General features: G+C 42.9%; 3 protein-coding genes and 1 long non-coding RNA gene across 9 annotated transcripts in view; 2 read left to right on the top strand and 2 right to left on the bottom strand.

Moving 5' to 3' along the window:
* LOC108443332 (transportin-2) overlaps positions 1 to 10,099 on the bottom strand; it is a 28,247-nt gene extending 18,148 nt beyond the window's left edge. The window contains exons 1-8 of one of the 2 annotated variants that reach the window (XM_017723922.2): positions 9,776 to 10,099; positions 7,790 to 7,889; positions 6,111 to 6,186; positions 5,098 to 5,247; positions 3,543 to 3,649; positions 3,311 to 3,444; positions 2,840 to 2,921; positions 2,135 to 2,257 (exon numbers count right to left, since the gene is read on the bottom strand). In XM_017723922.2, the coding sequence (XP_017579411.1) occupies positions 2,135 to 2,257; positions 2,840 to 2,921; positions 3,311 to 3,444; positions 3,543 to 3,649; positions 5,098 to 5,247; positions 6,111 to 6,186; positions 7,790 to 7,888 (771 nt within the window). In that variant the 5' untranslated portion in view covers position 7,889; positions 9,776 to 10,099. Of the gene's footprint in view, positions 1 to 2,134; positions 2,258 to 2,839; positions 2,922 to 3,310; positions 3,445 to 3,542; positions 3,650 to 5,097; positions 5,248 to 6,110; positions 6,187 to 7,789; positions 7,890 to 9,230; positions 9,361 to 9,775 lie in introns of those variants that run through there. The other variant, XM_037543862.1, reaches the window with a different exon arrangement.
* LOC108443333 lies at positions 9,571 to 11,905 on the top strand. Its single transcript, XR_001859125.2, has 2 exons — positions 9,571 to 9,652; positions 11,692 to 11,905. It is a non-coding gene; the product is annotated as an uncharacterized LOC108443333 (long non-coding RNA).
* Positions 11,906 to 16,626: 4,721 nt separating this feature from the next.
* On the bottom strand, positions 16,627 to 18,597 carry rln3b (relaxin 3b). 2 transcript variants are annotated; one of them, XM_017723915.2, is made up of 2 exons: positions 18,240 to 18,597; positions 16,627 to 17,710 (listed from the first exon to the last, which is right to left on the bottom strand). In XM_017723915.2, the coding sequence occupies exons 1-2, from the start codon at positions 18,409 to 18,411 to the stop codon at positions 17,418 to 17,420; spliced, it is 465 nt and encodes a 154-aa protein (XP_017579404.1). In that variant the 5' UTR covers positions 18,412 to 18,597; the 3' UTR covers positions 16,627 to 17,417. The 2 variants fall into 2 exon arrangements, with proteins under 2 accessions (XP_017579404.1, XP_017579403.1); XM_017723914.2 differs by having other exon boundaries at positions 16,627 to 17,713; positions 18,240 to 18,596.
* Positions 18,598 to 25,777: 7,180 nt separating this feature from the next.
* The window catches only part of rfx1b (regulatory factor X, 1b (influences HLA class II expression)), a 30,971-nt gene continuing 29,860 nt past the window's right edge, over positions 25,778 to 26,888 (top strand). For 2 of the 4 annotated variants that reach the window (XM_017723926.2, XM_017723923.2), the window contains exon 1: positions 25,778 to 25,926. The gene's annotated coding sequence lies outside the window, so the exon portion shown is untranslated. Of the gene's footprint in view, positions 25,927 to 26,079; positions 26,101 to 26,429; positions 26,834 to 26,888 lie in introns of those variants that run through there. The other 2 variants (XM_017723925.2, XM_017723924.2) reach the window with 2 other exon arrangements.

Raw genomic sequence — 26,888 nt, 5'->3', positions numbered from 1 at the left:
GCATAAGTCACCTGTAATTGCGCTGCTGAATGATGCTAAGAAAGTATATTTGCACCTATGACCTTCTGGCCTCAGTTAATGTACGTGTGTACAGATGTATACAAAAGTTTGAACAAACCGCAGTCAAATTACACCTTTTGTTGATTCTCTGAATAAAAGGTAACATCCTCTACAGACAACACACTTAGATATGCCATTTTTCTGCAAATGTTCAATATATTTGCTGAGTATAACATATTGAAAAAATATAAACAGAACCATTATTATATTTCATTTTATTTTTACTTCAAATTGTAAAGCATTTTAACACTCTACAGGAAGCGTAGGGGGCGATACGGCTTCTACTGTTTCATTTAAAAAGCTCTATAATGTTCATATGATCCACACAGTCGCTCTGACAGACTGTAATACTCTACAGGAAGCGTAGGGGGCGATACGGCTTCTACTGTTTCATTTAAAAAGCTCTATAATGTTCATTATGATCCACACAGTCGCTCTGACAGACTGTAATACACTACAGGAAGCGTAGGGGGCGATACGGCTTCTACTGTTTCATTTAAAAAGCTCTATAATGTTCATTATGATCCACACGGTCGCTCTGACAGACTGTAATATACTACAGGAAGCGTAGGGGGCGATACGGCTTCTACTGTTTCATTTAAAAAGCTCTATAATGTTCATATGATCCACACAGTCACTCTGACAGACTGTAATACACTACAGGAAGCGTAGGGGGCGATACGGCTTCTACTGTTTCATTTAAAAAGCTCTATAATGTTCATATGATCCACACAGTCGCTCTGACAGACTGTAATACACTACAGGAAGCGTAGGGGGCGATACGGCTTCTACTGTTTCATTTAAAAAGCTCTATAATGTTCATATGATCCACACAGTCGCTCTGACAGACTGTAATACTCTACAGGAAGCGTAGGGGGCGATACGGCTTCTACTGTTTCATTTAAAAAGCTCTATAATGTTCATTATGATCCACACAGTCGCTCTGACAGACTGTAATACACTACAGGAAGCGTAGGGGGCGATACGGCTTCTACTGTTTCATTTAAAAAGCTCTATAATGTTCATTATGATCCACACGGTCGCTCTGACAGACTGTAATATACTACAGGAAGCGTAGGGGGCGATACGGCTTCTACTGTTTCATTTAAAAAGCTCTATAATGTTCATATGATCCACACAGTCGCTCTGACAGACTGTAATACACTACAGGAAGCGTAGGGGGCGATATGGCTTCTACTGTTTCATTTAAAAAGCTCTATAATGTTCATATGATCCCCTCAGTCACTCTGACAGACTGTAATACACTACAGGAAGCGTAGGGGGCGATACGGCTTCTACTGTTTCATTTAAAAAGCTCTATAATGTTCATATGATCCACACAGTCGCTCTGACAGACTGTAATACACTACAGGAAGTGTAGGGGGCGATACGGCTTCTACTGTTTCATTTAAAAAGCTCTATAATGTTCATATGATCCACACAGTCGCTCTGACAGACTGTAATACACTACAGGAAGCGTAGGGGGCGATACGGCTTCTACTGTTTCATTTAAAAAGCTCTATAATGTTCATATGATCCACACAGTCACTCTGACAGACTGTAATACACTACAGGAAGCGTAGGGGGCGATACGGCTTCTACTGTTTCATTTAAAAAGCTCTATAATGTTCATTATGATCCACACGGTCGCTCTGACAGACTGTAATATACTACAGGAAGCGTAGGGGGCGATACGGCTTCTACTGTTTCATTTAAAAAGCTCTATAATGTTCATATGATCCACACAGTCGCTCTGACAGACTGTAATATACTACAGGAAGCGTAGGGGGCGATACGGCTTCTACTGTTTCATTTAAAAAGCTCTATAATGTTCATATGATCCACACAGTCGCTCTGACAGACTGTAATACACTACAGGAAGCGTAGGGGGCGATATGGCTTCTACTATTTTTTTGCCCGGACTGAACTATGTATGATGGTCGCAGCAAAGAAGTATAGTAGCTTGATTCGTCAATAAACTCAACAGTTGAAAGTTGAATATAGAAATAAAATAGAAATGAGAACAACCCTAGTTAACACGTCAATATGGCATATGTGCATTTGCGTGTCTCACCTGGATGATGCTGTGCATGTGGGGGATGAGGCGGTCTATGCGAACCTCCAGCAGCATCACTAGCGCCCTGCACACATTCTTCCTCACCTCAGAGTCTTCATCACCCGCCAGAGCAAACAGAGACTGAAAGAGACAGTGAAAGAGCAAATAAAGAAAGAAAAGAAAACAAGAAACAACAAAGATGGAGCAAACATAAGACATTAAGTTTCTGTACAGCATTAAAAGATTAATTCCCTCAAACAATGCAAACACTAATTTTTATCAGCATTACTTGATAAAAGGATTGCTTTGTGACTGGATCTCAAAAAAAAAAAAAAAACAAAAAAAAAAACTGATGTCTCCTTGATTTTTCTCTCCCCTTTTGACCCAGAAACTGGTCAAAACCCAACATCTTTAAGGATTTGGTGGAGCTGAGAAGTGAGGAGGTTTTCAGATCCTATGTACAAGACCTTTTTATTATAGCATGGTCCAAAAAAAGACAGCTGATAATATGATAAAGGGGTTTATCATCAACAGACCACTTAAGCCTAGAAGCTGGTGATGAAAGTAAGGACCTCTCATTTGGTAAACAAGCTTGGCACCCATCCTTCTTTTCTCACATTGCATCTCATCTTTGAGCTCTCAGATGGAAGAGCTTAGGTGTGAAGGAATGATGCAAGCAAGTAATTGAGGAAAAGAGATTCGAACGTATAAAACAGACCTCACCTCTATGAAAGTGTCAATGTTGTCCATCAGAGCCTGAGCTCTGCCTATGATGAACTGATTCACACATGCTATAGCATGTGACCTGTGGAGAGGAGCAGAGAGAGCATGTCAGCCCTAACACACAATTTTATATATTTAATTTTCTAAAGCAAGTCCATTTACACCAAAAGGGTCACAGCATGATCATTTTTAACTATTAAGTGTTCAAAAAACACACACCTGGATTACTTTTATCAGAGGAGATAACGAAATCGTAAAACGTAATTTGTGTGGTTTTTGATCGGCCCAGCGGTTCACCATAAAATATACGCACAATTTTCCCCAAACGAGTACAGGTCACAGTCCAGATGTTCATGTCAGTATTGTGCCGCAAGACGCTTTCAATAAGCTGCACAGTCACTGTTTATAAGTGGAGTTTGTTATTATACTAGACAGACAGATGGAGATGACATGGACAGATAAGAGTCAGACCTGATTTTGGGGCTGCAGTGTTTGAAGAACTGTAGAAATTTTGGGATCATTATGTTTAGAGGTCGATTCAGAGCATCACTGTCCAACAGCTCAGATGAGTCCTCACAGATTTTCTGCAAAGCGCCGAATGAACCCTGAAAACAAAAGATTATCTATTACATAAACATCCTTTTGTGCGCTCATGCTCAGGATGAGTGAAACGGCTGTAAAATGAGATCGTAGGGAGTGTCACCTCGCAGGTGTTGTAGTCCTCAGAGTTGAGCAGGTTGCAGAGTTGAGGCAGAAGCTCTGGCCATGTCTGCAACTCTCCTTTAGATGCTATGGTGGTGATCAGAATGCCTGCATATAAACAGACACACTGAGTTTGCATACATGAATATAAAACCACAGACAAAAGTCCCCAAGTGGTCTCATTTGCCTTTATGTAGAGGTTAGGGCTTCAACAATGAGTTGACAAATGTAACAGCATCATGTGTAGAACAAAAAGGACACTGTTTACCTAAAACCAGAGACACCTTATAATTCTGGTCAATACTGGATACAGCACAGTTTGGTGATTTTCAACCTGGCACAACTCAATAGTTAGTTTTCAGGCTTAGTCTGTGTATTTGAATTGGAGATGGCACATTACTGGGGCTGGCACTACGCCCCCCCCCACCTTTGTCCACCTTCTATACATGTTTAGGTTAACCTCTTTAACTCCTTGAGACCACCAGTGGTTCCAAAACGCAATTAGTCATACTCTTCATAACATTCATATTTCATAAGCTACATTCAAAACCTGTCTTCTTTCCAGTCAAATAGATGGGCGATGTAATTTTAAACCATTATAATAAAAGCTTTTTTTCCTACTGAAAGGCGGCCCATTTTTCCACAAATCTGGGCTATAAACTATAAACAGATGGCATCTCTTCAGTGATCTGCTTTGTAAAATTACTTTTTATAAAATAATACAAAGACCGTCTGAGATTTTTGGTTTTCAGCAGTAAATTGTAAGCATATAGCATTATGTGTAGATCATAAAATACTTTCTGTTCATTTGAGGGGAACTTTTACAAAATAAATCAAATTTAATTAATTAGTTTGGACTGCATGTACCCCTCAGTGCCCTTTCCAAAAAACAGTGAACGAGCCAAACAAAATAACTTGATAAAATAACTAAAATCAACTAAAACTAATTCCAAAACCAATTCTGTCACAGCAACAGGGAGCACACAAGCAGCTTCAATCTGCCACCTCCTGGACAAAACCATGTTTTGGACTGCAGTAACGAACATGCTTAATATTATGGTTAATTATGAAACAAATTTTACTATTGTTTTTTTAAGGGTTAAGAACCAAAACCCCAGGACTTGCTCAGAAATACCAACGTGTATTCAAAGCCTCCAAAATGCGGTTTCGTTTTCGCTACTGAAACCTTGAACATCGGCCAATACAGAGTCGATATTTCTACTTTAAAAGTTACTAATTTTTTAAATGATCTATTTTTAATTGAAGCTCCACATTTAAGACGAGCACCTAAAAGTAGTCCATCACAAGACTCTACTAACCCCACAGAAAGATCTACGCAGCCATCACCACCACTCAAGAGACACAAAAGCACCAAACTGTGCCGGACCAGATTTGATGAACCTGGCTCTTGAATATTTCTACGATATGATACACATATTCAAGATTTACTAGGACAGCAAAACAAAAGAACCAGAGGCCAGAACTTTGAAAAATGATAGCACTGTGACAGGAGCAAAAATGACCATCTCACTCAGCTCGCTTCCTCCCTCACTCACCGATAGTGGCGCGGATGAGTGGTGACGGGTCTCCGATGTTGTTGAGACACTCCCGTTTGATAAAGTCAGCCACGGCAGGAGGAAAGTTCTGATAGTGAGCTTTCACATTGTTCTTCAAAATCAAACCACTGAGAGAGCGAGTAGGCTCATCTTGAGTGTGAGAGAGAGAAGAGAGAGAGAGAATACATCACAACGGGGGTCTTAAACACACCTTGATGGGATCAGCTGTGCAGTCTTCTCCAAGGAGGGCCAGTAGCAGTAGAAAAAAAAATGCAGTGAAGTAGTGACCCATATACCCGTAAGTCAAAGCAGGTCTTCTTTCAGCAACAAACCTCTACGACCACCATCGCCACTATTATATCACCACTACTACTACTACTACTACTACTACTACTACTACTACTACTACTACTACTACAAACATATAGAGCATATAATAAACATTGTAGCGTTTACTTGCATTAAGTAAAAACTTACATTTAAGAGAACTAAATGGGATTCTAACAGTGAAAGCTATGAAGTGAAGTGAAGCAGTTAATTCTGCATTCTCCGCAGATTCATCTAACAATTAACTCCGACATGCTGCATCGACTGCTGTGTCTAATGACATAACTACTGCTCTAACTTCGAATAACAGCTACAGTAGACATAGCTAAATCACGGTCATGCCCACCCGGTGTGCAGCATTTATGTTGTATCAGGGTTTTCTCTGAATGGTTTCGCTTGCATGCAGCACTTTGTCTTGGCTTTTAACAAAGTAAACATTGGTCTAAGCTGATTTTTGCAGGGTTTGTGTTGACTATCCAGCCAGCGTCTGATGGGTGAAGCAAATTTAGTCATCAAACATGAATATATGCCGCTGCAGAAAGATGTGGAAAAAATCTGGGCCAGATTTAAGACAACACTGTAAATGTGTGACGGCCTGTGTGAAGCTGGACCCCTGGTTTAAATCAACATTAGTAGCACAGCTTCATCATTTGTCAGACTCTTGTCAGGGTTTAAAGGAGACTTACCTTCAGATTTGAGACTTGTGAGGACAAAGATGAGGTAATTGTTGAAGTCTGGGAATTGATTGAGTTGCTCCAGTTTCTAATAGAACTGCTGAGGAAATCACTGACAAACTAGACACAAACATACTCAACAAATAAAAACACACCAAGACAGGTTTATAACGCCAATGTCTAGATTATAATAATACATACGAGGCCTTAAAGTGACAATTTGGCAAATTTACAAAACTTCCTACTAACCCCAATCGCAAAACTTGCTTACGTGTGACGGTCTGACACTGTATGGCTGTTGTCTATAAAAACGGACAAAAGTATGGGCAGAACTTGAGCTGCTGTTTTTTAGCTCTTTCATTGTTTATGGATAACAGTATGTCACACAGTGTTAGGGATCACATAAGCAAGTCTATATGGCAAAAGCAGTTTCTCCACTTTCCACCTCCAATATGCATGATCAGAAGGGGGTTTTCCTCGTCCTTGAACCAGAAAATCTCACTCTAGAGACTCCTGCTGCACTGCTGTATGATATGAGAAAGCATGTTTACAAAGTATAAGCAATTGTTACATTTCTGCCAAAGTGCCCCTTTAACAAGTCAGTTCCCCTAATCCACAAGACAAGTTGGGTGTCTGAAGTTTGGTTCTTTAGCTTTGCCTCACAAGCGAAGGTGGTATTAGGAGTCTTGCCCAAGGACGCTTATTGGTATAGTGTAGGGTACTTACCCTGGTGGGGGACTGAACCCTAGTCTACAGTGTAGAAGGCAGAGGTGCTACCCGCTACACTACAACAACCAGTTTCTTGTTCAAATTTTCCCGTTCCACCTTAAACGGTGTAGCAATTACATTCTGGTGCGTCACTTACCATTTAAGGTGAAACGGGAAAATAAAATAAAATAAATAAATAAATTACATTTAAATAAATTAAATTTAAATAAATAATTTAAATAAATAAATAAATTAAATAAATAAATAATTAAAAGTCAAACGTTTAGAGACATTTTACAAGAAACTTCTACTTTTGAGGAACAGTTTCCTGCCAGAGATGCGAGAAACGCAGCTATAGCTGAGCTAAAGCTTAAAGCAGGACAAAATAAGGGCGTTTTCATTTATATTTTTAGCCTACATTAGCACACACTGAGGCATATTTACAGCCAAGATGGATATAATATGGACGTAAATGGCCCTCAAAGTGATCCCTGGTGCAGCCTATACATCAACAATATGGTCTTAAGTTCAAAATAGGGACATTTAACCTAAAAACACTGAGTTTGTGAACGGTGTGTGGATGAGTTAGACCAATCAGAAACCACCAAAATCCCACATGCTGTGACATCACAACCACTCAAGACAGGAAAAGCGGTTAAGATGGTCTTATTGGCCAAAAACAGTACAGAAAATAATTAGATTCAATTTAAGTCAAAAAATGTTTAGAGAAGTTATAATTATTGTAATTTTGCCCAAATCATTCAGCCCTACAGTTTGGTGTGATTAGTGCATTTATGCACTAATCGGTGGATCGGTTGTAGCTGCAAAGTAAATCCAGTGTATGTATCCAGTGTAAAGAAGCATATTTCAGATACCAAACATGTCTTGGCTGATCAGCTACATTTGAGGGAGGTGGGACTGTATATGTTTGTTTTTCCATTCTTCTCCTATGCACGGTCACATGCCGTCTTCTCCAAGGATACCTCTTGCACGGCTCTCTGCGTGGCCGTGTCTGGAGACTGAGAATCCTTCAGCAGCAGGAGCACCTGCTGGAGACCCTGTTCATCCGGCTGCCACTCCATCCTACATACGTGCAGCACAGAGCGCGACAGAGAGACAAAGACACACACACACACACACACACGAGAAAAAAAGAAAATAAAAAAGGTGGAAACACACAGAGGACGAATGAGTGCGCTACACAAATACTCTACTCAAAATGACCAGCAAGATGCAACAGGCACACAGCGTAGAACCAGTGAGGACTCTACAGCTACTGGAAAAAAAACAAAACATCTGTAACGGTGTACGAAATAAACCAGAATCGGTCACTGTCGTAGGAAAAGACGAGGAAAAGCGGGTGAAACGGCCAGGATGCTATTTGGCAAGAGGTTCAATGCTAAACGAATGTATTTCTTACTGATCCAATTCACAACATACATCGATCAGGTGTATACCCGCTCCATCAGCTTACAGACTGTGGTCCTGTTTCTCTACAAACCTTGTCAGACCCCCTTTTACCCTGTTCTTCAGTGGTCATGACCCCCATGGACCCTCATAGAGCAGGCACTATTTGGGTGGTGGATCGTTCTCAGCGCTGCAGTAAAGTGGTGGTGTGTTAGTGTGTGTTGCGCTGGCCTGAGTGGATCAGACACAGCAGTGCTGCTGGAGTTTTTAAACACCTCAGTGTCACTGCTGGACTGAGAATAGCCCACCAACCAAAAACATCCAGCCGACAGTGTCCTGGACTAGAGGATGACCAACACAAGCTGTGCAGCAGATGAGCTGCCGTCCTTACATCTACAAGGTGGACCGGCATGGTAGGAGTGTCTAACAGAGTGGACAGTGAGTGGACACAGTGTTTAAAAACTCCAGCAGCACTGCTGTGTCTGATCCACTCGCACCAGCACAACACACACTAACACACCACCACCACGTCAGTGTTACTGCAGTGCTGAGAATGATCCACCACCCAAAATAGTATGTAAGGGTGTCCTGGCCATTGAAGAACAGGGTAAAAGGGGGCAGAGAAACCGATATAACATTAGAGGTTATATGGCCAGTGGAGCTGAGCGTAGAAACAAGGTTCCGGCTAATGAGCGTAACGTTCCGGCTAATGAGCGAAACGTTACATTTCCACTTTTGTTGATCTTCAGTTGGCTAATTACATTAGCTTAGCATGACGACGTTACCTGGCAAGCCACGGGCGCGCGGTCCGTTAAGCTAGCGTTACCTTAGCAACAAGTACCGCCGCGGTAACGTTAACACAGCAGCAACGACGGCTCCGGTAACGCTAGCTTAGCAACGGTAACGCTAGCACAACAACAAGTAACGTTACTGCTAAGATAGCGTTAGCTTAGCAACAAGTATTTCAGGTGTAATCCGTGCAGGCGGCTAGCTTAGGTGTCTTAGCGACGACCTTACCGCTGTGTAGGCTCCACAACGAGCTGGACGCGTTTACTCGGCAGACCACTCGCCTTCACTCCTGCGCTTCGTTGTTTTGCTAAAACGGACGCGATTTTAGGCTAGCAGGCTAACCTGCGCCTCACGGTCGACGAGGCTGAAGTTGGCTTCCTATTCGCTCGAATTTCGCCGTTCCACCTTAAATGATGCAGCAGTTCCATTCTGCCGCCGGAGGATGTAGAATGGAACTGCTGCACCATTTAAGGTGGAGCGGCTATGTTGGAGCAAGCACCTCGTCGTTTCACGTTCGCAGCGATGTAAACGTGCCAGAACAAACCAGTGGATAATAACACTGCGGCGCCGAGTTACTGACACAACTACGGACACGGAGCGACGAGGACACGGCAGAGACACGTCGTGACATCTTGAGCCGCGGTTCGCAGGTCTTTGTCCGTTTTCGCTCTTTCCACATTGTTGTTGTTGTTGTTGTTTTCTCGCTATCTTTGTGAGGGGAGCTAGCGAGCGAGAGCTAACACGTTGAAAGTGCCGCCAAAGCCCCTTCTTACCTGATTCGGTCAACACGCCGATTTTCCTTCTTTTTCTCCTTCTTTTCAGCCTTTTTCGCCTATTATGTCCCGTCCTATCGGCGGGTGTCGGACTGCGGTTTAAAGGGGTCGGGGTTGTTTTAAAACGACGCGGCGCTCTTATGCAGCGGTTTTGGCTTTTCTCCCGTCTTAATCTGGGAGGTTTGTTATTCGCTCGCCGGCGCCTCTTCGTTTCCGCCGTGGAGATTTGAACTCGTTCGGCCCCCGTAGCTGCGTGACACTCAGTTCCCGCGCAGTCGCCGAGCTAACAGCGTCCATAAACGTTAAAGGGCGCCTCCACAGGTTTTTCAAAATTTCTACACAGCTCAATAGTCGAGCTGTAAACAGAGTCATTCAGAGCGGTTTGGTGTGAAACGCTCTGTTCTAGAGAAACTTGCAGGGTCAGAACTGTTCACAGTGGTGGTGATGGGAACCAGACGTCGGAAGAGTGTAATGCCTCTAAAAGCTCCCTCACAGAAAGCTGCCGTATATATATATATATATATATACACTATATTAACAAAAGTATTTACTTGTCTGGCTTCACACACGTATGAACTCGGGTGACATCCCATTCTTAATCCGTAGGGTTTAATATGATGTCGGCCCACCCTTTGCAGCTGTAACAGCTTCAACTCTTCCGGGAAGGCTTTCCACAAGGGTTAGGAGTGTGTTTATTGGAATTTTTGACCGTTCTTCCAGAAGCACTGATGTTGGACGAGAAGGTCTGGCTCACAGTCTCTGCTTTAATTCATCCCAAAGGTGTTCTATGGGGTTGAGGTCAGGACTCCGTGCAGGCCGGTCAAGCTCTTCCACACCAAACTCGCTCAGCCATGTCTTTATGGACCTGCTTTGTGCACTGGTGTACAGTCATGCTGGAGCAGGAAGGGGCCGTCCCCAAACTGTTCCCACAAAGTTGGGAGCATGAAATTGTCCAAAATCTCTTGGTGCTGAACCTTTAAGAGTTCCTTTCACTGGAACTAAGGGGCCGAGCCCAACTCCTGAAAAACAACCACACACCATGATCCCCCCTCCACCAAACTTTACACTCGGCACAGTGCAGTCAGTCAAGTACCATCTCCTGGCAACCGCCAAACCCAGACTCGTCCATTGGATTGCAAGACGCAGAAGCGTGATTGGTCACTCCAGAGAACACGTCTCCACTGCTCTAGAGTCCAGTGACGGCGCTTTACTCCACTGCATTCAACGCTTTGCATTGCATTGCACTAATCTGAACGCCACATGAAATTTGAAGGTCTGTAGTGATTGACTCTGCAGAAAGTGACCTCTGCGCACTATGCCCCTCAACATCCGCTGACCCCACTCTGTCGTTTTACGTGGCCGACCACTTCTTGGCTGAGTCGCTTCCACTTTGTTATAATCCCACTGACAGTTGACTGTGGAATATTTAGCAGTGAGGAAATTTCACGACTGGACTTGTTGCACAGGTGGCGTCCGATCACGGTACCACGCTGGAAAACCTCATAGAAACCATTAAGCGTTTCTGTTTGGTTCCTGATGGTTTGATTATGTGTTTTGTCTTTTTTGACGTGTTGATATCACATGTTAAAGGATCCTAATGGTTGAAAGGGTGAGACCAGTGGCTGACTCTAAATTAATTAGTTGGTTCTCACTTTACATTTATTTACTATTGAATTGCACTATTTGTAAATAGATACTCTACTGTTCGCATATGTACACCCACACGTGCAAAACCACAGCTGCTGCCTTCTTTTCTATCCACTTATTTTACTTTTTTATAATTCTATTTTAAATGATATCACACTTTAAATTATTTCTTTATTTTTTACATTTTTACAGTTTGAAATTGTGGAGTCTTTCCTTTAATGTCTTGCTCTTTATTCCTACTGTAATCTTTTTTGTTTATGCACTGTTAGGATTGCTGCCCGATTTCATTGTACCCTGAGCAATGACAATGAAGAATCTTCAATCTTGAATCTAATGGGATCTAAAGGTGCTCTACAGGAAATATAGTGGTCTCTACTGGAAACCGTTAAGCCAACCCCCACTGTGTGTTTGAATTAGACTATCGTGTACAGACAAAACCTGCGATTTATGTACTCACTTTCCATTAAACACTTCATCCATGAAGATGTCTGAAGAGTTTAATGTGGCTAAAAGCTCTGTCACAGAAAGTTATTACCAGAAACAGTTATGAATGCACTGCCTGATGTCTGAGACACTGTTTTATGGTAGTTTGAAAGATGAAACTTACTTTTATAGCGCACTGATGGCAAAGAGGTACACACACACACACACACACACACACACACACATATATTTTCTAAGCCGCTTCTCCCTCAGGGTACATACAGGTCATTATATGGTAAATTAGTCCACAAAGAAATCAACGTTCCATATAAACACTTAGAGGACTCGTGTAGGTTCACTGGTGGTTTTGGATGGTAAATAAAATGTCTATTAGTGTTGTAGTCACGGTGACGTCTGGTGCCTATCAGCACCGCTGTAAAGAGATCTGAGTCAGTAAGTTTCTCTACAGTGAACCGTTTCACACCAAACCACTGTGAATGACTTCGTTTACCATTAAACCACTGCATTATAAGACACAGTCTCACTGGAATTCCAGTTTATGGGCTTCAATTAAAAAAAAAAACGCTAATCCACTGTCACTTCATATCACACTTTCACTCGTTCTCTTTCACTTTATCACTCCCTCTCACTCACTATCACGCTTCCTCTCTCACATTCACTCTCACTATCCCTATCGCTCTCACTCATTCAATCTTATTATTACACTCTCATACTCTCACTCACTCAATCAGACTTCTAAATCGGACTTCTAAAGTCGCCTCACAGCGAGGAGGGCCTGGGTTTGATTCCCCAAAGGGTGACCGGGGTCCTCTCTGTGTGGAGTTTGCATGTTCTCCCCGTGTCTGCGTGGGTTTCCTCCAGGTTCTCCGGTTTCCTCCCACAGTCCAAAGACATGCAGTCAGGCCAATTGGACATGCTAAACTACCCCAGGTGTGAGTGTGTGAGTGACTGTCTGTGTCTGTGTGTCTGCCCTGCGATGGACTGGCGACCTGTCCAGGGTGTATCCTGCCTTCCGCCCGAAGACTGCTTGGATAGGCTCCAGCACCCCCCCGCGACCCTGACGGAGAAGCGGCTTAGAAAAGGGATGGATGGATGGATGTTAAAGTGATGTGTGACAGGGTTCATAAAGACTGCAGCTCCTCCAGTCACCAGCAGATGGAGACATATGTGCAAAAATAGAGCATTTGCGTTGATATTGTGCATCTCTGAAAACGGCTGTACGTTGAATTCTCACACACACACACACACACATTGTCTAAGCCACTTCTCCCTCAGGGTCGCGGACGTTGAATTCAGGTTTATCCAATTCAATTTTATTTGTACAGCATTTTTTGCAACAGTCCTCCCAAACAAGCCTTTCAGAAAAGGGGGTTCAGACCCCTAGTGGACTAAGACAAGTCTGCAGATGAAACTGGAAAGTATCATATGGACCATATGGTTTAAACCTTTCACACTGTCTTCTGACCACTCTAAACTGTTCTGACTCGGAAAGAGTCAAAACAAATCTGCAATCTTGAAATTCTCCCTTGACTACAGTCTGGCTTTCCGCTCTTTCAGACTGATGAGTCATATGGGTGTTGGCTTTGGACTGTTGGCAAAGTTCTTTTCCAAGAGATTGGAGCAGCCAAGCACTCTTAAAATAAAGGTGCCAAAAAGAGTTCTTTGTGCAGAGATGTAGAAGAACCACCTTTGGAACCTTCCAGTGAGGAACCATTTTTATAAATGAGAGGGTGTGAGTGTGAAGAACCTTTTCACAGTTTAACGAGCCTCCATCTAATGAAAAGATTCCAGAAAGATCCCTTAAATTCACGTTTGTCTAATCTCATTTGCAAAAATGGTTCTTTGGGGAACCAAAAGAGGATCTTCTATGGCAAAGAACATCTTGCGACCCCTTTATTGATAAGCGTGTGACTTTTCTCATCAGAGGTCACACTTCAGTATCAGTGCCAACAGAGTCATTCCAGAAATTCATCACAGGACACTATTTGGCCTGAGCCAAAAGTGTAGACTAAAGTCTTCACCAGCCTGGTGATGCTAGACTCAAACTTACAGAGGAAGCTCATGAGTTGTAGAATGGTTTAATAAAAAATAAATAAATAAATAAACAACAACAATTTCCTGTCCTTTCTGTAATGAGACTCAGCCATACTCAACCCGAAGCCTTTGATTTTACTAGGCTAAACATAAAAGCAGTAGTTCAAGCCCAAAATTGAATATACACCATTTCTACCACATCTGTTAACTGTCGTCATTCAGCCAAGGCACTGTAGCTAATGTAGCTAACAAGTGCAAGGTAAACCCCTACAAGTTAGCATTACGCTAACTCCTTGTCTAAATCATACACTGGCCTCAAACCATTCTGACTTGTTATGTAATCTCTAATGAGTTGCTTATGTGGTTTCTGACACTTTATGACATTCAGTTATCTATAAAAATGGACAAAATTCAGGTTTCAAGATGCTGCTAGTACTGTTTAGCTATGCTAAATACATCTGTCTATTTCCACTCATCGCCCAAGTGTTTAGGCACAGTTTGCAGGGGGGTAACTGATGGAAAGCGCTGGGCAAAATTCAAAGGGCACCCTTCACTTATTTACCTTCCAGTCAAAACACACATCATGCTCAAGTTATTCATTTTTCAGGAGATACAGTATTTGTGAGAAGATTAGATATAATCCACTTGAATACGGAAGGAGAAAACTGGAGCTCAAAAATGATTAAAAGCTACAAAGAAAATGAGACTCCTAACAACCACCTGGAAAAGCTGGCAGACACCAACACTGCCCCCATCAGATAAACAGCACTTAAAGCTTTCCTCTTTGAGAGAGAGGAGAAGATCAAGCTCCACTCTGGATTCAGATCTGAAAACATCCACAGGAGCTTCTGTCCATCCTTCCACTGAGAGACACTCAGCGCTATGAGTCTGAAAGGATGTGGAGCTGTTAAGAAGCTCTGAGAAAAGGAGACGCATCAAACAGAGAAGCTGAACAATGGACTGACCACCCCATAGTCCAGACCTCAGCACCACTGAATGTGTTTGGGATTATTGGACTGTCAGCAGCAGAAAATACAACCAACTTCTAAGACTGAACTTTGGAGTTGTGAAAAAATGTATCTGCGGTTTACTTTCAAAAACCGAAAGCTTTTCCGACTGGAAAGAATGGAAGCTGTAATAAAGACAAAGAGTGGACACACTAAATCCCATTTGTCAAACACAAGGCCCATAAATCAGCTCAGGCCTTGACACAATTCTTTCCAGCCTGCAGAAATATTTTATTTTTTAATTAATATTAGCTGATGGGCGGCACGGTGGCGTGGTGGGTAGCGCTGTCGCCTCACAGCAAGGAGGGCCTAGGTTCGATTCCCTGGCCGGGTGGCCAGGGTCCTCTCTGTGTGGAGTTTGCATGTTCTCCCCGTGTCTGCGTGGGTTTCCTCCGGGTTCTCCGGTTTCCTCCCACAGTCCAAAGACATGCAGTCAGGCCAATTGGACATGCTAAATTACCCCTGGGTGTGAATGTGTGAGTGACTGTCTGTGTCTGTCTGTCTGCCCTGCGATGGACTGGCGACCTGTCCAGGGTGTATCCTGCCTTCCGCCCGAAGACTGCTGGGATAGGCTCCAGCATTCCCCCGCGACCCTGACGGAGAAGCGGCTTAGAAAATGGATGGATGGATATTAGCTGATTTTGCAATGTGTAGCACTGCAGGCTCCAACATGCATTACAATGTTATGTGCTCTCCAACTCTCATCCCCCAATAGCAATCTGTTATTAGAGTCTATCTCAATTCTGCACAATTCTATGCAATTCCTCACCAGTCACATCAGCAAACCAATATAATCAATATAAACACCTAATGTCTCAACAGCTCAGAAATAGAGCCCAAGTCTTCATGAACTTGCAGCAGAGAAAGGATGTTAGGTGCCTAGCTCAAGCAAATAGGTAGGTTTGAAAGGCCATGCTCCCGGGGACGTTTAAGCTTTGAATATTTTAAGGGCCCGTGTAATATTTCAAAGTCTGCTACAGTTGCCTGTATTTTACTGTTGAATTCTTTGCAAGGTTTTAATAAACAACAGTCAGTTCAGTTTACAGCACGACATTAAGTAAAAATGAAATAAAGACATTTTTTTCTCTGGCCCACAGATTTGTTGAGATTTTCCGATATGGCCCTTTTACTCATTGAGTTTGACACCCCTGCACTAAACACTGAGAAATTACGTATTTAGGCGTTGAGGCTTCTGTGTAATTTTCTGTGAAATATGTTTTTTCCTACTATTTTCTGACATTGAAAAAGGAATAATCGAGTTTGAATGAAAACTGTATAAATTAAGCATGTAAGGGGGGGTCGGGGGGCTCTCTGACTTTTTCAATATACTGCACATAATTTTCCATCACTTGTTAACTACATTAGCCTTGTAGTTTAGTGCAAACTGAAAGAAGCAAACATGTCTCCTCTGCTAGTTACCATCTATATTGGTTGGGATAGTGTGGTTAACACCTCTGCCTTCTACACTGTAGACTGGGGTTCAATCCCCACCTGGGTAAGCACCCTACACTACACCAATAGGAGTCCTTGGGCAAGACTCCCAACACCACCTTGGCCTCCCTGTGTAAAAATGATCAAATTGTAAGTCACTCTGGATAAGAGTGTCAGCCAAATGCCATAAATGTAAATGTCTTGGCTGACTGTATTTGGGGCAAACTGTATGCGAGGTAAACTATTGCTTAATCGAGCTAATTTGTAGCCACATAACAATGAAATGCATCGGATTGCAAAAGCAAAACTTTATTTTTATTTGGGCACCACACAACCAGGATGGCTCATAATATACAGAACATTCAAAAACATGCGACTTTTGCATACTGTTTTAATAAGTTAGACAACACACACTATATTCAAACAAGGCCGTTTGGACCTCCCCATGCATTTTCAGTTATGTTTACATCCCTCCCGACATCAAACATGAAGATATGAAGACCAGTGTCTCATGTAAGAGAGAGAGTGGAGCTCTGCCTTCCTGCAGGCTTTCAGCTCCAACCCCAAAATCTAGCTTCATTCAGCTAATCAAGTACCTCTAAATTCAGTGGCTGGACCAAGTGAGGTGAGTAATAATAGTGTGGAAATGCATTGAAGTGCTGTTTTTACATGTAAAAATAATAAAAAGTTATTTTATTCATATTTGTATGTCGCGTGTAATTTAAAAAAATAATTCTGAATCAAAATAATTTCAACTGGTGAAATCTGAGGCTTGCTTAAGTGAATGGTCCCCCAAAGAATCGAATCAAACTGACGTGAATCATTTTTACCCTTGAAAAATGTAGTGAATTGACTTGATCATTTTCACACAAATAAAGCATATTACATCAGCACAACTGTTGCCAAGAAAGATTAAACTGAAAGTCAATGTTGATAAAATATTTCTTTCATGCGGAAATGACGGACACATTTGAACAAGGTCAGATCAACGCATTACGTCTGTCAGTGTAGCGGACGAGGGTTGAAGCCAAAACTCTGCAGGAAGCGAGGCGGCTGACCAGCACAGATAGAGCTGTTCTTCAGCAGAGGGAGCTGATCTCGCTCTTGCTGCAGCCCCATTTGCAGCAGGCGTTGGACAGGCCCACCACCACGTCCCGCCCCTTCCTGTCGGAGGTGCGCAGGGCCTCCAGCACTTCATCAGAGATGAGTGAGCGTGCAGGCCGGGGGAACGTGGGGCCCTCCGGACTTTCAGGGGCCCAGTTGGGCGTCTCTGAGTCAGAGTGAGGCTTGTAGGAGAGTGCAGAGATGGGGTTTGAGCCCCAGCCGTCAGAGGCCTCGTCGTCATGAGCAGAGAGGAGGTCACTGGACAGGTCTGCTGTGAGAAAAAGGAGAGCGAAAGGGAGTTTTAGCAATAAAGTGGATACAGACTCTACAGTCTCAGCTGCTGCTCAGCTTGTCAAAAGTACACTATGGGAAAGTTTTGCTCAACTGCAAACCACATTTTGTCATTAAAAAGGGCTGCAATTTATTAAATAGGTGCAAAGGCCCTTTAGTGGCTATAATACGATCTAAAGGGCAGAGCTGCTCTAAAGGGCGGAGCTGCTCTCTTGTACCTTTGCCTCCTTGTATATGCATATAGGCGGGAGGAGATTATCATAATGAAGCACCTACTCAGATTCAACAAGACAGACAGTAAATACTGCCTCTGCATTTCTGAGTCAAAATTTCTACACAAATCAATTAGTGGGATGTAAACAAAGTTATTCAGGGTGATTTGATGTGAAATGGTCTGTTGCAGGGAAACATAATGAGATGTATATGTATATGTATATGCATGTCTATATATATGTATCTATATACACACATATAAATATCATGTCCCCATGTATTTTAGATCTCACCTGCCATGCCGATGGATCGTCTCCAGCGCGAGCCTCCACAGGTGAAGATGACGGCTCTGATGAACTCTCTTCCACACAGCTTCACTCCGTAGATAGGATGACCATCAGTGGCCTGCACTCGGCTGGCTAATGCCACCAGCAGGCAAAGGGTCAGCACTACTTCTTTATACATGACGGCAGCAAAGGCCAAAACGGCTAGGCTCAGCAATGAAAGTATAAGCGAATTTGCTATGAAAAGCAAAAGAGCTAAAGAGCTAAACCGCAAAGATGAGGACAGTCAGAAGAAGCTGGCAGGTACCACTAAACCTACTTTATTGCCTTTATTGCAGTTTGGAAATGCTGTCTTTGGGTTCCTCAGCATCCTGGAGGCTCTTTTATAGCTCCTCGGTGCTCCAGCATGACCTATTCGTGCACAGTGTCAGTCAGGGAGACAGTGATAGCAGCTCTGATAGTGGCAAAGACCTTTAGGTGGACAAAGAGCCGTGCAACAACCATTGTAATTAACCCAGACCCAGCCGTGGGGGTTATGTCAGAGGAAACAGCCTAATCTCACTGCTCGTGACCTTTCTGACAGCACAAGGAGCTCAAACCCACCAAATAACCTTCATCGCTATCAAGAAAATCCTACTGCTTATATCCATGTTTTGGACAAAAATCACATTTACAGTTTTCCTACCTCCAGTGTAGGAGCCAAGACATCTTTAGCATCTGAAGTTTGATTCTTTACTTTTGTTAATGTAGCTAACAAGTAACAGACGTTTATGCTGCAAAGGGTTCTGTGCTTGGCAAGATCTGGGAATATGAGATTATTATCTTGTTATAAAAGTAATTTACTAGTGTTTGCCTTTGAATTCATGCTATATTCTCAAATCAATCAAGAATATGTCTTTTATATAGTTAGATTTTATTTAGTTTTATTTTATCCAGACATATTTTTCTCTCTGATGTCCAAATATTATAACTTTTTTTATTGCCCTTTAACGGTCCAATGTCTCTCTTTCATTCTCTCTCTCTGTCCAGTTGTCAATGAATATTGATGGAAACTTCACTTGTATTCCTGGCTGTGATTTCAGAAAAATCGGTTTTCTGTTTTAAAATGTATCTGAGATTAAGGACTAGTTTTAGTTAGATATGTAGCAGCAGCCTCTCAGCTCACTCGTTTGGCTGGCGGCGGCTGTGCGGCTCTGTTTATTAGAAAACATTAACTTGCTCATTTACTTTGTTTGGTCTATTAACTCTTAACTATACTGTTCTGATGGCTCAGTGACTGTTGTTGTCACTGTCACTGTCAGCTCCTTGTTTACTGGGTGATGTTAACGTCTGCTTGTTCTAAATGTTTTGAGCTGGTTTCCTCTGGGAGCAAGAATTTGCATGTTGTTCATGTGATCGGCTGCTTTGAAACTCTTTACAATGACTTCATTCATTTTAACTGTTTCACTGTTTTCCTTCTATGTTGTTTATATATACATATATATATATATATATATATATATATATATATATATATATATATGATTTAGTGATTGTTCTACTTTATTTAGGCTGTTCATTAATTTGCAGGATTGCTTTTCATGCATGCTTTGGGCCGATGCCGCTTACAGGGTTACTTTTTTCCCGCACACACCTGCGAGCCACACTGAAAATCGCAAGATATTGTGTTGGATCCCATGCAGGCCTCTATAATAAAGAGCCATGGAGAGCAATTACATAGACATGTGCAAATAAGCAATAAGCAATACAGCAAGGAGATTTGTTGGCTTAGTTTAGATTTAAAGTGTGAGGTGTCTACTGTGTTTGATGAGCTCTACAGCTCTGTGGAAAATGCTGTTAGCATGTCTGGTTGTGCTGGATTTGATAGCCCAAAATCTTCTACCAGTAGGAAGTGTCTGTAAGAGGTGATGTCCAGGATGAGAGGGGTCAGCTGTAATTTCACCAGCACATTCATGCTGCTGTTGTAGATGTCCTGAAGCATTGGCAGGCTACATCCAATGGGCCTATCTGCTGTCCTGATTATGCACTGTCAAGTTCTTGAGAGGTGGAGGAACCAAACCAAATGGTTATGGATGATGTGAGGATGGATCTGGATCATCAGGCTCTACAGCAGGTTGATTTCTTTTCTCGGGAAGGACATTCCCTGCTGTGCTTTCTTGGCAATGGAGACCATGTTCCTCTCCCACATCAGGTCCCTGGATATGGTGGTGCCCAGGAACATGAGTGACTCATGGTGGAAACCACAGAGCTGTTGATGTTAGGAGGGTGTAGGGAGAGAGGGTGGCGCCTGAAGTTCACCACCATCTCTATAGTCTTTTGTGTGTTGAGCAACAGGTTGTTCAGAACACCAGCTGCTTGACTTCCTTTCTGTAGGCAGGCTGTTGGCTGTGAGGCCCAACACAGTGGTGTCATCTGCAAACATCAGGATCTTCAAAGCTGGCTCTTTAAAGACACAGTCATTGGTGTAGAGGCTGAAGAGAAGGGGTGAAAGCACACAACCTTGTGGCACACCGGTACTGAGAATCCAGGAGTCTCGTGTTTGTCAGGAAGTCTATGATACACCGGCAGATCTGGCTCAGACAGCTAGGACAGTTTGACGTGCAGCAGCTCTGGCACTATGGTGTTGAATGCTGAGCTGAAGTCTACAAACAGAACTGTAGCGTAGGTTCCAGGACTTTCGAGATGCTGCAGCATGAAGTGTAGGGCCAAGTTGACCATGTTGTCAACAGATCTGTTTGCTCTGTATACAAACCGCATGGGATCCAGAAGAGGGTTTGTAATGGCCTTCAGGTGAGCTAGGATCAGGCCTTCAAAGACCTTCATGTCTATAGGGGTCAGAGCTACTAACTTGTAGTCATTAAGTGCAGTAATGTTAGTTTTTTTTAAGGACTGGAATGATGGAGGATGTTTTAAAGCTTGTGGGAACAGAGCAGTTCCAGTGATTTGTTGAAGATGGTGGTGAAATTCAGCGCTAGATGGTCACAGTAGTACCTTAGGGCGGACGGACAGACACCAGCTGGCTCTTTTCTCGCCTTGTCTTCTGAAAAGGCTGTTAATGTCCTGCTTATTGATGGTGAGATGAGCAAAAGTCAGCAGGGAAGGAGGGCAGGGGAACGTCACTGTGTCTGTATATTCATATAGTTTGCCTGTCGCCTCTTCAAAAACAGTCCGGTTTGTGGACTCAAAGTGGCCCTGTAGTTTTTCAGTGTCTCCGCTGGTCCACTAGTATGAATTAATTTCCACATAAATTTGTGATATATTTTCTGGTTCCTTGGCCTTCATTTTTTTTAATCTGCTAAAATTAAGAATTGAATTAAGAATTATTTGCTAATATTCAGTGTATTTCACTTATTACTGTGCTGTAGCAAGTCTCATTTGAAATAATTTATAATACAACCCCAATTCCAATGAAGTTGGGACGTTGTGTAAAACATAAATAAAAACTGAATACGATGATTTGCAAATCCTTTTCAACCTATATTCAATTGAATACACTACAAAGACGAGATATTTAATGTTCAAACGGACAAACTTTATAGTTTTTTGCAAATATTCACTCATTTTGAATTTGATGCCTGCAACACATTCCAAAGAAGTTGGGACAGGGGCAACAAAAGACTGGGAAAGTTGAGGAATGCTCAAAAAACATTCCACAGGTGAACAGGTTAATTGGAAACAGGTGAGTGTCATGACTGGGTATAAAGGGAGCATCCCTGAAAGACTCAATCGTTCACAAGCAAGGACGGGGCGAGGTTCACCACTTTGTGAACAACTGCGTGAGCAAATAGTCCAACAGTTTAAGAACAACGTTTCTCAACGTGCAGTTGCAAGGAATTTAGGGATTTCATCATCATGCAGTGCCGCCTGAGGGATTGAAGGTCACGGGCATTCAATGTTGGTTTTCTGCCTTTGCTGCTTACTTTCAGAGAAGTGCTCCTCAGACCCATAGGGGAAAAAAAGATATGGACATGTATTTTCACATATTTGAAATACATCACAAATACGTTGTAATCCATGCCAAAACACACACACACACACACACACACACACACACACACACACACACACACACACACACACACACACACAAAGCAGAACTTTATAGGAAAAAAAAACTACTTGAATTATGTCAAAAACAAAAAAAACCCACAAAAATGGAGATATGAGGTTTTGTTCCAACAGCATAGAATGTGTATCCCAGTATCTTAATTCTAAATATTAGCTAATGAACCTTTAACAGGGAAATCAGGTGCTGTAGGTGTTGATACACTGTAAAAATGCATGATTTGATATCTTCATTATTTGAAATACATTTTGTATGTCTTACCACATAAATACATTGTTAATGCAAGGTACTATGCAAAACACAGAACTCAATGCAATTCATTCAGTTTGTGTGTATGTAGTTATACCTGTAACTTGTTAAAACTACATATATGTCACAATTGGCCCCTCCCAGTCCTCCATGTGATTTTGTTTACCTCTGGCCGTGTCCATGTGCTCCCTTGTTTTGATTCTTCCCTGTTCTGCCCCCTTGTTTCTAGACTCTGCCCTTGATTGTTTTCACCTGTGTCTTGTATACCCTTGTTGTTCTTGTATTTAAATCCTGTGTTTTCCCTTGTTAGTGGCTGGTCTTGTTGGTGTTGTTTCTTCTGGCCTCCATTGTGTGGCTAGTCTGTGTTCCTTTTCGTATGTCTGTCCCTCGATGTCTCCGTGTTGGTTCTTTGACCCTGGACTGTTTAGACCCTGATTATGGATTTGCCCCTAATAAATCTCACTTCTCTCAGCATATGCGTCCGCCTCATCATGGCTCCCCCACGTTAAAGTATAAATGAAAAATATAGTAACAAATACAAAGAATGCATTCTAATATATATTTAACATACATTTTTGGCCATTTCCCTACATTGAGAAAAATATATATGTGTGACAGAAGGATAGCAGCCAGAGTGAAAGGGAAGGTTTACAAGACAGCAGTGCGTCCTGCTATGATGTATGGTTTGGAGACTGTGGCTCTGTCTAAAAGACAGGAGGCTGAGCTGGAGGTGGCGGAGATGAAGATGCTGAGATTTTCGTTGGGAGTGACGAGGATGGACAAGATTAGAAATGAGCAGATCAGAGGGACGGTGAAGGTGGAGCAGTTTGGAGATAAAGCCAGAGAGGCCAGGTTGAGATGGTTTGGACATGTGTTGAGGAGGAATAGTGGATATATTGGTCAAAGAATGTTGAAGATGGAGCTGCCGGGTAGAAGGAGAAGAGGTAGACCTCAGAGAAAGTTTATGGATGTAGTGAAGGTGGACATGGAGATGGTTGGTGTGAAAGTAGAGGAGGCAGTGGATAGGGCAAGATGGAGGCAGATGATCCGCTGTGGCCACCCCTAAAGGGAGCAGCCGAAAGAAGAAGAAGAGTTTGAGGCAAACACGATGATTTAGGAATTTGTCCAATGATAATTGCCAGCTGTTAGCTTCCAATACTTGTTAGATACACTACAATACAATACACTAGCCCCAGTACAAAACTAAAGAAGCAAACTTCAGACGCCAAACTTGGCTGACCAACTACATTTGGAGTAAGGAGGGGAAACAAGAATGTGGCTGTTACATTTGCCACCAAACTATCTCTAATACTCCATCTCACAGCTTTGCTGGTTGAAGCTTTGTAATGTAGGTGTAAGTAGGACTGTTTGATTCTTAAAGGTGAGTTTGGCTTCCCATCTGTTTGTTTTTCTCAGTTTTTCTTTCTGCATGTTTTTAATTTATTTAACCAAAAATGGTTTAAAAATAAAAACACTAACTACGGCCTAACGATTTGACCTAGTCCTGAATCATTTCCTCGAATGTTTGGGGAAAGAATCCTTTCTCTCTGGTGGTTTCGGTATATGTAGGTAGTTCAATGGCGATGGATTCAGCAACAAGTGTCGTACTGTTGTCAGCAAAACTATAAAGCAAAACCCGATGTGCCCTGAAACATAAGGAACTTTGCCTTTGGCACAGAAATGACGTATGTGGCGTTTAGAGAGGCGTGGTACTTTAAAGGTCTCCTTCTGCATGTGGCAGTGCATATCTAATGTCAGAAATGATATTTGGTGACCTTCCTCAGATTGCAGTAACAAACAGGTTATAAACAAGCATCTACAGAAGATCAGGGGTGAACTGTAGGCCTACGTGTAGCACGGCCTTCTGCACAGAGCCTATGAGAAATGAACTGAGGCTTTTGGATGGAAAAGTGCAAAGAAAGGCACAAAAAAGAGGGGATATGAGATGATCAGACGTCACGGACGCAATATTTCATCCCGGGTTACTTGACCTGCTCTGACATTTCAAGATAAAGATAAGAGAGTGACGTGAAAGGGGAAATGGGGTGAGGAGGTCGTGTATGTGTGTTGTTTTGTCATAAGTCTATAATCCTATAGCTTCCTATCAGCAATGCCCCCCTCCCCGAGCTGCTCATGTGTGAAATAACAAAGCTTAGGGGAAATTGATTTAGTAATTTGGCATTCAGACAGATAGGGAGGCACGGCTATGTGTTCTAAATTGTTTTGTGCGTCTTCCTCCTCGTCCTTATCGTACTGATATACAAGACAGTAAATATTGGAAGATGCGTGAGTCTAATTAAAAATGTCAGTGCGTTGAAATACTGTCTCCTTCCAGCAGGTTCATCTATATTCATGTGGGTTTCTGAGTGCAAAAAGAAAAAGTTTTAACCACTGCCTCTAAAAGTATGTGCTTAGCAACACCCCCACAGCCCACCCCACGGCCCACCCCACCCCAAAACTGTTCATACATTCTTTCTCACTACTTATAATTAAACTGAATGCATCTTACTTGAAAAATATATCATCTTAAAGGGGAACTCCATCATTTTTTAATTTATTTTTTTATTTCTTTCACTCTAGAGAAACCTGCCGAGTCAGAATTGTTCACAGTGGTGGTGGTGATAGGAACCAGACGTTGGAAGTGTTTAATGTCTCTAAAAGCTCCCTCACATATTACATACTACACCGCCTGAAGCCTGGGATGTTGTTTTATGATACTTTTGTGATGAAGCTTTGACCTAAAATGTCTTAATACCCCATTCCTTTTAATCCAATTCAAGGCGGAGGGGTACATGTAGGGCGTTGTAGGGCAACGTAGTCCCCCCCAAACAACTTATTTTTCATATGTTCCTCTGTTTCACCATCATAAACAATACATATAAAAACTTGTAGGTTCTCTACTGGTCTGGGATGATAAATAAACTTGCTATTTCTGTGTTGTGCGCACCAGAATCGAACGAACAGTTTCACATCAAACCCCTCCAGACGACTGCTTGTGTCCCTGTGACTGAGTTATGCGGAAATTGTGAAAATTCGGTGGATTTCCCCTTTACGCGAGACGTTCGATTGAGTTGAACGTTGTTGGGCGAACAGGGGGCGTGTCCTCCTTGCGTAATATCAAGGGATGAGTGACAGGCGCCTGTCACGAATGTGCGCACGGCTAGCCTGAGCCGTCCAATCAGAGGGAGGACGGAGCGACGAGTCGCGCCAATCAGCGCGGAGACGGAGGCGTGACTAGGACGGCGGGTGGGTAGCAACAGTTGCCCCGGTGAGGACGAGGCGCCATAGTCACGGTAGCCCTGGCGACAAGAACCAAGCAACGGGAATCAACAACAACAACCGCCCGATCCGCTAAAGAGCGAGAAAAGAAAAAACAAACAAGTAAGCGACAAAACCGAGACACGTTTCAGCAGCAAGCGAGAGGCGAAGGCTACAGTGCGGTTTTGCGCAGACTCTTGCGCTTGTGAGGGGAAAGTAGCGAGTGTTGTGCGCCGTAGTTTCTCTCCTAGCAGCAGCAGCAGAAGCGCTTGTTTGAGCCAGAGCTAGGCGGCGGAGGTAACGAGATCCGGTTGTTATGACGATCCGCGATAGTGGTACAAGATGGCGGGTGTTACAGCGAGTGTTGGACTTTCACTTGTTGCCCTCTTTCTTTCTTTTCTTTTCTTTTTTTTCACCTGCGAAGCAGAAGTTTGCTTCTTCTTCGCCAGCGTCTCACTCCAATTCCCCGTTCCACCTTAAATGGTGCAGCAGTTACGTTATCTGACCTCAGGCGCCCGAACGTAACTGTTGCACCGTTTAAGGTGGAACGGGAAATTCGAGCGAGACGCTGGCGAAGAGGAAGCCAACTTCAGCCTCGTTTTTCCGCGCTGGGTCAGAGAGTTTCATTAGAGACGGTCTCGGCTGCTACGCGTTTCTCTTCGGATCACGTGTCAAATGGCGCACTTGACAATCTGACACAGAAATCACTTTGTCGCTCCGTTTTTCTTCGCGTCCCCTTTGCTTTTCCACCCTCTCCGCCTTTTCACTCTTACTTTCGGACACTCGCTTTGGGGCACAACACCGCCGGAGTGTTTTTCAGCTGCTTGAAAAAAGTTTTCGCCAAAAGGCCCATATGCTCGCCAGATCAGCGAGGGAGTGGAGAGTGGGCGTGTCCTTTCGGCGAAGTGGGCGTGACCGGGCGTGATTGACGCTGTTCACATCCAATTGAGTTTCAGTATCAGCGCTGCGTGGAATAAGTAGCTGCTGCCAGCGGGGGTTCTGCCTGAGATCTTACCTGCTCCAACAAGAAGTGTGTTTTTTGCCTTGCTAGCCTATTTACGTCTTACCCAAAGGGGAATTCCACC

This window comes from Pygocentrus nattereri, chromosome 12, assembly GCF_015220715.1.
Source record: "Pygocentrus nattereri isolate fPygNat1 chromosome 12, fPygNat1.pri, whole genome shotgun sequence".
Lineage (NCBI taxonomy): Eukaryota > Metazoa > Chordata > Actinopteri > Characiformes > Serrasalmidae > Pygocentrus > Pygocentrus nattereri.
This window is presented reverse-complemented; position numbering and strand designations above follow the sequence as displayed.

Excerpts from the sequence above, each read along its gene's own strand:
- rln3b (XM_017723914.2), bottom strand. The coding sequence starts at position 18,411 with ATGTATAAAGAAGTAGTGCTGACCCTTTGCCTGCTGGTGGCATTAGCC. Across the intron at positions 17,714-18,239 it reads ACGATCCATCGGCATGGCAG|CAGACCTGTCCAGTGACCTC; the intron begins GTGAGATCTAAA and ends TTTTTCTCACAG.